The 9,930-nt window shown below is 34.8% G+C and overlaps 1 protein-coding gene and 1 non-coding gene across 2 annotated transcripts; one reads left to right on the top strand and one right to left on the bottom strand.

Annotated features, from left to right (window-relative positions):
- Window positions 1–502: 502 nt before the first annotated feature.
- On the top strand, window positions 503–2,730 carry LOC114164532. Its single transcript, XM_028049242.1, has 5 exons — window positions 503–569; window positions 756–1,280; window positions 1,385–1,607; window positions 2,316–2,398; window positions 2,484–2,730. Exons 2-5 carry the CDS (start codon window positions 774–776, stop codon window positions 2,562–2,564), a joined length of 894 nt encoding a protein of 297 aa, XP_027905043.1. The 5' UTR covers window positions 503–569; window positions 756–773; the 3' UTR covers window positions 2,565–2,730.
- A 430-nt stretch (window positions 2,731–3,160) lies between these two features.
- Window positions 3,161–3,232, bottom strand: TRNAH-GUG. Its single transcript has one exon. It is a non-coding gene; the product is annotated as a tRNA-His (tRNA).
- Window positions 3,233–9,930: the final 6,698 nt, after the last annotated feature.

The raw sequence follows: 9,930 nt of genomic DNA, 5'->3' as shown, positions 1-9,930 counted from the left end.
AGCAACATTGATGTATAACTATGAACGAATACTCTCCATCTAGGTTTTTATTAAAATTTCTCTCCATTAAATTGTAATCTTTAAGCATTTGTTTATGTCTTCTTTATTACTTAGTAATGATATGATCATGGAATAAGTGAATTGATTGACAATTTGAAAGACTACGAGAATACTTAACAAAATTAGTTGAAACTAAAAAGTTAGCTTAATTAAATTAAAATTGTATGCTTAAAACTACATAGATTAAACGGACAATCAAAACTCTTTTATTATTACCTAAAATTAAAAAAAAAAATGATACTTCCTAGTCCAGTTAAAAATTAAAAATTTGTAATAAATTTTAATAGAAAGTATTGGAAAGTGTCGCTATTTTTTGTATTCTTGACATAACATTACGGGATAAATTTAATTATTGTTTATTTTTTGTGTATAGATAACATTAAAAAAATTAAAATAAAAGAGAATAATCCTATCACATCATCTATTAAAGGTCATTCTTTTACTCGTCTCTTTCTTCTCCACCATCAACATCTGAGCAGAGTTTGCTGCAATCTGCGTCTGTTCCACAGGTTAGCCTTGCATGCATGATTTCTCTTCGGTTTTTTTTTCTGTGTGGTGTGCAAACAAAGCCATTCCCATTCTTCTCTTTTCTTTGTTCTTTATAATCACAAACTCACCCCAAATAAAAGAAAATGAACTTTTTCTGGTGATAGAAGAGAAGTTTCATTCTAAGTAATGTAAATTGTTCACTTCAGAAGCATTTGAGCAGCGGAATGGTACCTACTCCAAAGAAGCGAAAGGCATTGGTACTGCAGATGCTACCGAGAAACAGAACCTGGGACTGTGAATATGACATATATAGCCACTTGCAAGAGAAGAATAGGGTCCTCAAATGTGGAACTAAAAAGTTCGACTACTTCAATACCCTTTTGCAGTGCTTCATTGTGGAGGATCCTAAGGGTGACCCAGAATTGGTACAGTTCATGGATAGTTTGCACAGCATTGTAAAGTCTCAGATGCTTCATCATCTTGAGCACTCTAACATAGAGAACACCGCTGAGGAAAAGGGTGTGATAGTGGATCCCCAGCATAAGTATTTCATGGATCATGTGAGGCCTCATGGAAAATCTTATGTACTAGATATCCCTGAGGATGGTGTTTGTGTAAAGTATGAACCTGAATCATCATTAAGTCCTGAGAGGATGAAAAACCAATCTATCTGCTCAGAAATATTGGTGATTAAAGATAGTGATGATGATGATGATGCAGCATGTCAAATTGTATGTATCCAAAATCATGAGTTTTTCCTTTTTGCTTATGATGATGCTGTTATAACTTAGTTTTTGTTATATATATTTATGTTATCTGTTGCTTCCTGTTGAAGGTGGAACATTGTTGGCAAGAGCATCATAAAGGCAAGGAAACTACACTTTTCAAAGAAAAACTAATGGAAGAACTTAAGGCTCCTTTCTGTGAGGAAGAGTACACGAGGCTTCTACACAACATTACTGTTCGAAAGCCAGTCCAACGCCACAGAGAATTGCGTGGAGGTTTCAAAATCTATGATGAATCTCGTATTGGAAAGTCTTATCTTGATTGTAATGTTGGTAAGTAAGATATGGCTCTTCTCTTTTACATTCCACTTGCTGTGTTTGCATGATCTTATGGTAATTTGGTGGTTACATCTCCACCACAAATGTTAGACTTTATGATTCTGATATGATGTTAAAAAGTAGATTTTAAATCTAAGTCAATCCTAAAACAATGATTTGTAAAATAAATTTATATTCATTTATATACTACAAACTTGTCTGGGAGACTTCGGATAGTTTTTGTGGTTTGTATCAGTGTTCAATTTGTCACTTGTGCATATTTAGATTTTAGAAGAAGAGCATGTTGACAAAGGACTTTAGCAAGCAGTAAATTAGTTGCTTTCTTGGGTAAGGAAAATCTGCAGGAAGCTGCATACATAATATGTTTTATTCACTTTGAGAATGTCTTAATTATTTGCAACATTATATGTAATTATTTTACCAAACCAAACTAGCAGAATTGTTCTGACACACGGATACGAGTGGATATCATATGACAGAATGCAGACACAGATTTTGTACACTGTTAATGTTAAGATTTTTACGTTGTCGATAAATTAGAAACCATCTCAAATATGAAATTCAAAGTAATTATTATAGAAGTCAATAATTTTAATATAATATATAACAACAATATAGCAAAGTAAAAACCATTTACATTTCTGTTGCATTAAACTTGGTTTCTTGAAGTTGTGTTGCAAGACATGTGTGCTTGTTCTGCAGATCTTGCTGAGAAAATAAAAGCAGCTCATGGTGATCATCCCAGAGTTCTGAATCTCTTGCGTGGATTTTTCTATTGGTTGAAAGTGAGTATCTTATGATATGTCAGCATCTCAACACACATTTTATTTTAATGGCCTCTTTGTGATTTATACATTTTTATGGTGGCAGAATTTGTCACATGAAGGGGCATTCTTGCCATGGAAAGATCCATCGTGGTTGGATGTACTGCCACAACAGTTGGAAGGATAATTTACTTTTTCGTTTATTTGTGTTTAACTTTTTGTTTTGAGTGATGCAGTTAATTCAAACTTCACAGAACAGAGAGGCCATGAAGGAAGCAAGTTTGTGTTTTTGAACTTTATTTTGTCTTATATACATAATGATGATATAGCATTGGAAGATGTATTATTATTCATGTCTAATGTTGGGTTCTTGATAGAGTGATTTAAAGGTTACTTTGTTCTATTGTTAGGCTTCTTCTTCCAATATCTCACAAAAATCTTCCTAAACTTTTTTTTGCTTATTTTGAAATTTTTAATTCCAGATTGATACTCACATAACATATGTCTCTATTTTTATATTTTGGAATGTGTTTTATGAAATGTGTTTTTAATATTTGAAAGGATTGTTCTTATGCAAATTAGTGTGATTTTCAGAATTTCCTTTTGAAAAAAAAAAATAACTACACATGGAATGCATCAAGGAATTCCTTCATTCTGAGAAAGTTTCATATAATTCCAAATCACATTCTAAATTTGATAATTTAGAAACATGAACATATAGATAAATATAATAAAAATAGCAAAAGAAAAATATTGATATGTTGTTTAGAACACAAAAACAGATGTGGCTGCTGGGATTCGAGCCCAGGTCTCCACGGCCACAACGTGGAATTCTTACCACTAAACTACAGCCACTTCTTTGTTGATGAACATTTGACTAAATTATATCACAACAATAATATATCCCTTTTAGATCATAAAACCTGTTTTTACCTTTTGATAACATGATGTTATTCTCTAGATCGAAATCTAATTGTTTGTTTTGTTTACTCGTTTCACCTCCTAAAAAATTAAATGATTTTCTAAATAGTTTTTCAAATATTTTTAAAAAAATTATATATTTCTGATTTTTTTATTTTGAATCAATTATTGTCGAGCTCAAATAACAAAAAATATATTTTTGTTTATTTTTTATATTATTTTCTTATTATTTTTGGGAAAAGTTTAACACCTTGGAAACCATATCAACTTCGCATATTTAATTAAAGGTATCGTCCTCGGGTGGACGTTGCAGAGTGTTAACACCTCCCCTACGTGTAGTCGACTTCCGGACTCAAAATCTAGTTTTTTTGCATACTTGCTTTATCTTTAGGGTTTTCCATAGTTTTTCTATAATAAACTATGGTGGCGACTCCAAAACATCTTTTTAAACTCGTTTACTTTTTGGTTCGTCGTCCCGTCACGATTTTGACTACGATAGATGACAACTCCATTAGGGTGTGTGGGTGTTTGGGAGAAGGAAGATGAAGACGATGGTGGATGGAAATGGCAAAAATCTAGTGTAAATTTGGTGAAGGATGGTGAAGTTTGGGTTGCTGTTTTAGTTTATACGGGTGAAATTTGATGGTGTTTTTGTATAGGCGTGATGGAGGAACTAGCCGTGAATCTGTTGAAAATAGCATGATGGTTAGTTTGGGTGAAAATTCAGCGTGGAGTGTGGATCATTGATGGCCTTAGTGAAATAATGGAAGTGAAGCATTGTGAAGCGTGGGTTGAAGATTATGGTCTGTGTAGGTAGAAAGGTTGTCTTTGAAGTGTTGTATTTTCTTTTTGCAGGTTGAAGTTGTAACATCCCTAAGGAATATTACTAATATTTAAAATTTAAAATCCGAAATAAACATAAATACCACATTTAATATAAAACAATTTCCCAAAAACACGGGAAATTTAAAACTTTAATGTACACGTCATAAAATCAGGAGTCCATAATTTTTATAAAACTAAAACAATATTCACATGGCTCCCAAAGGATTACATATTTATCTCAAAAATCAAAATAATAACATATAAATAAAATCCCAGCTATCCCTCGCTCCGAGTCTAAACATCTCCTAGCCCACCTGTCAAATCATCTGCTCCCGGATAACGAGTCATCCGATCATCGCCACACACACACGGAAAGGGTGAGCTATGCATAATATATATAAACAGATACATGAAATAAATATGCCACCCATCCCAAATAACATAACTAAAATTTCGCGATTGTCAAATTACCCAACCATGACCTCATAGTCCTTTATGAGTCATATGCATGAACTAGGTCTTGGGACTTCACTGTGCTCCCACGAAACTAACTCATTCGTGGTCCAATCCTATGAGCCTATCCCGCTCATAGTCCTGCCCTACAGACTCCTCGTCTGTAGTAAATCATCCAAGTCTTCTCAACTTGGACCCTAACACACACGCGATCACCATACTATGGACTCCTCACCCAATTGTAGTCGACGGGAACATATCAGTTCCTTGCCCATCGTGCGCCCGACACATGTAATCACCATACTAAGGACTCCTCGCCCATTAGTAGCCGACGGGAACACAACCAGTTCCATGCCTATCATGTGTCCAACCATCAAGCACATCCCAAACCCCTATTGGACTTAGTCCTTCAAGCCCAAATACCACACCACATGCATATACTTCCTATACTTAGGAAAAAGTAGCCAAACTAACACACACAAGCACACACAAACATAGTAATTCGCATAAACTCGCTTAAGCCAGGGACTCTCGCCCAAGTTAAGCCTTCAACTTCGCTTAGGCTAGCTCACCTCGCTTGAGCGAGCTTAAAACAGTGGCCGCATCACGTTATCTCGCTTAGGCGAGATCATCTCTCGCCCAAACACCCAATTCAGTCTCGCCTGAGCTACAATGTAAGCAACACATCCAACATGATCGCGACATCTCGCTTAGGCGAGACCGTCTCGTCTGAGCGAGACCCTGGTTCGCTCAAACCCACCAAACTCCTCACTTGGACGAGGTTTCGCACTCAAAACAATCCAGGTTTCCTCGCGACCTCGCTTAGGCGAGTGTCTCTCGCCTGAGCGAGATACTAAGTCACTCAACCCCATCCAAGGTCGCCTGGGCGAGTAACGCGGACCAGGACCAAAAACGAGACTCTGCAACTCTCGCTTAGGCGAGATGGCGTCGCTTGGGCGAGACTTGCAGGGTTTCGAGTCTGATCAAGCGCACAATGCACCAAACCAATACCAAAACTCTACTCAATCATTAACAAGACAATGATGGCAAACAACCATCAAAATCATGCATTATCTCCCATTAAGCTACCAAAACACAAAATTTAGGCTTCCACCACCCTTCCTTTACCAAAAACCCTCATTCCCAAAAATATAATGCATTACAGGCTTATGCGCACAACATTAATCAATTAAGCTTTCTATCACCACACATATTGTACGAATTTCATGCCAACAGAAATCAATTGAAAACAGAATTGACCCAAAACCATAACGCCATTCTGCTAGGTTCTCCCTACCTTTCCACATTCATTCCAAGCTAAATTCAGTAAAATAAAGGTTAAGTTTTGTCTACCAAGGTTTGAACTCGTGACCCTCCATTCATAATGCCAAAGCACATCCACTATGCCAATTCACATTTGGTGATACACCCCAATCAAGATAAGTTTACATTACCAATTCCATAATCATACATATTATTAAAAATCAATAATAAAACAACAACACATAATTGGCATACATAGGACTCGAACCCAAGTCCTCTCACAATCAAAGTACTCTCAACCATTTGAGCTAACACTTTTCCACGTCACATCAAACAATAATTAATTCCATAAGGGCGCTTTCTACCCGCATTTATTAATTAATTAATTATTTAATTAATTAATTTTCACGGGTCTTACAGAAGTGGTGTCATGATGTTGAGGGAAGATATAGATGAAATAATGGTGAAAATGGGTTCTGAAAATGGCCATGACTTTAGGTGCTTTGGGTGCGTGGGTGTTTAGGTGTAAATGAGGGAAATGAATGGGAGACAGATGATGAAGTATGAATATGGTAGGGATAGATGGAGGGAATCTGTGGTTGTGGGCTTTGTGAGGCTTGTAATGTGGTTAAGGGCTGAAAGGTACTGAACGAGAGGATATAAAGGCCCAAATGAATGTTTGGCGGTTATTATTTTTTGAAACAAGGGTTACCATCCAGGCATTACATCATTTATTTGTCATCTCTTCTAACACTTTATTTTTTTTCTCATATTTCATTTTGTATTCTTTTCATCACTTTGTGATTTATTTTGGCTTCTTTTTCCTTCAAATTCTTTTCATTTGATCATTGAGTGTTTTTTGTGTGCATCTCAAGCTGACTTCTAGTGTGATGATAATCATTGTTTAGGAACAATTTTAAAAGGAAACTTTATTTTTGGCTTAAAGGGGTAGTAATGGATATTATTTACTTTTTCAGATAAAGAAAGACGGTCACACATCATTTTAAATCTTGATTGCTTTATTTTCAAAATATAAACTCTACAATAGAACTCAATGACCTCAACATGAATCTTTTTTCTTTTCTTTCTTTCAATTTATCCTTTTTGCCTAGATTGTCTCTTGGGTTTTCAATCTAGTATATTTTTCTCTTTTCTTTTCCTTTTTTGGAAATTATTTTTATTTGTCGTAAAGGATTCAAGGATCTCCCCAACAAGCACAAGCAAGGGCAACATTGGCAAATATGCCCTAGTGAAAATTCAACTTTATCATCCATGCAATAATAATTTTATTAGGGCAAATCCTTTTATTTTGGGAGAGTGAAAAAGTGGAAGCAATGCTTGCGCGAACATCTTAAAAGAAAAAGTCAGCTTATTATTCTAGATTAAAACATTTGACCACATAATAATATGACATTCTTTGTTATTCTTTTCTTTTTTTCATTTTTTTAAATCACAAATTTGACGATTTGCAAGAAAATAAATGACTAAAAACATGACAATCTTGCTTTATTTCTTTTTGCTTTCTTTTATTTTTTCGAGACACCCTTTAGGACTTGTTCTAGATGAAAGATCAAATATCTCATATGCTTGAAATTCATGAAGGAGAATGATTCAACTAAGTAGAATCGTCATAACAATATGAAAGGAAAGCCTTACAACTATCATAATATGAAAAACATGAAATTGTCAATGTTTACAAATTCATGAAGTTCTTCATGCGGGGGTGTTTTTGTGCCTTGGTAGAGGATTCCCTTCAACATCAGATTGTCCTTCATCAAGTGCCAACCTTCCTGAATCAATCAAAGATTACAGCTTGTGCTTTAGAGCCTCACATGCTTCTGTTGAATGTCCTGATGCTCCTTTGTGATAATCACATCTTGCATTTGCGTTATAATTCTTCAGGTATGGAGGTTGTACAAGCCTGGTAGGACAAACCTCTATAAGGTTATTATAAAGGAGATCTGGTAATAGCTCTGAGTAAATCATGGGGATAAGAGTGAAATTCACAACCTTCTTGTCCCGATTGTAATTTCATTTCCCAGTGGCCTGATTGAATTTAACGGACTTAGACATTTGAGGATAGACAATGAAATGTGGATTAGCTCTTTGTCTTTTATTATTCCCATATTCAAAACCATACTCATTCAAATTTGCTACCAGATTCAGGCCTAGTGCAATTTTTCCACTTTTTATGTCGCCTTCAATCTTCTCTCTAATTATCACCATATCAGCAAAGCTCGAGCAGACATTGGTTATCATGTATTCATAAAATGGTGATTATAGAATATTTAGGAATATGGTAACCATCTCCTTGTCACTCAAAAGAGGCTCTACTTGAGCAATAATCTCTCTCTACCTTTGGGCATATTCTTTGAATGATTCAGACTCCTTCTTCGCCATGTTCTGCAATTGTAACCTGTCAAGCGCCATATCCATGTTATATTTGTACTACTTCATGAAAGCATCTACCAGATCCTTCCAAGACTGGATGCGTGAAGGCTAAAGATGAACATACTAGTTTAGCACAATGTCAGCCAAACTATCTTGGAAGAAATGGATTAACAACTTTTCATTGTGTGCATGCATAACCATTTTCTTGCCATACATCATGATGTGACTCTTAGGACAAAGTGGTCCCTCTATATTTTTCAAACTTAGGTAATTTAAACTTTGGAGGTATCACCACATTCGAGACTAAGCCCACCCCTGCAACATTTTCAAACTCAAAGCTTCCTCCACCTTCTATGGCCATCAGCCTCTCCTCCAACATTTCTAACTTATTATTGGTGGCTTCAACATCCATTGATATGGCAGCATATTGTGGGGGCTTCATCTCGGGTTGCTTTGTCGGGGTAACATGCACGACTTTTGGTTGGACAATTCCTAAAAGTTATGTAAGCGTTGCCCTCTCTTTCTCCCGCTCATGTTTTTCTCTTCTCTTTCTCTATTCTGTTGTTGCCTTCTCTGTTATGTTGTATGTGTATTTTAAACTGTAAATTTTTTTCACGAGGAGTGGACTATCAACTTGTGCTAGGAAGTTATGTCTTTTTTATTTTATTTTTTTTAATTCTTGAGCCATGTGAACATAAGTCCCCAACAAAAAAGGCGATTGCTTCCGCCATGCTATTACTCTCTTCAACTTAGCCACTCTATCTCTTGTTCATCAGTCCAATTAAAACGCAATTTCCATTTTCGTAAACAAAGAAATAAAGAAAGGGTAGGAAAGGTTGGATGGTGTGTGGGTACCTTTAACCTCTTTCAAAATCACTTCTACCAATTAACTTTTATATATATATATATATAACAAAGAATAAGATAAAAATAAACTAAAATGAAAATAAAATAAAGTAAAATAAACTAAACCAAAATAAAACCAGACAAATAAAATAAAACACAGCATGATAAAATAAAATCAAAATCAAAATAAAAACGTAAATAAAAAAAGACGTATTTTTTCTCAAATTAACAAACACATTTTTTTTATTTTGTATTTTTTCTTTTTATTTTTCAATTAAACTTTAATATTTGTTTATTATTATTTATTATTCTTTTTATCATTGCCATCCGGACGGAATTTAGTGTTGACAATAATTACACACATAATAAATCTTATATATTTCTAATAAATCTTATATATTTCTAATAAATCTAAACTATATGAAAACAATCACCTCTGAAAAATACTAAAATACCTTATTTCTAATCATTGACACCTGTACATTTTACATGTTTTTCCGTCAATTACGTTGTTTTAAAGGTGTTTTCTCCATCTTTGATTTGTGATCAGTAAAATACTACTTTAACCATTTTGTCAACTTCCTTTCTTCCGTTTGAGCATTTGAGTTAAATAGTCATTTCAACTTTCCCGCTTCTGAGATTGGTGGAAGGAGAAATACTCTGAGTTGAGTTTATGGATGTTACATCCAATAAAGAACCTTACGTCACTTGCATATGTGCACCAATTTTGAGTGCCAACCTTTATTTTGAATGACCATGATGGAATAATTGTGGGAAAAATCAAATCTTTCTGGTCAGCTACCCACCAACATGAAGTTGGCCATTTCTATAGATCTCACTTTCCAACACTGAAG

The sequence above is a fragment of the Vigna unguiculata genome, chromosome 9, assembly GCF_004118075.2.
Source record: "Vigna unguiculata cultivar IT97K-499-35 chromosome 9, ASM411807v1, whole genome shotgun sequence".
NCBI lineage: Eukaryota > Viridiplantae > Streptophyta > Magnoliopsida > Fabales > Fabaceae > Vigna > Vigna unguiculata.
This window is presented reverse-complemented; position numbering and strand designations above follow the sequence as displayed.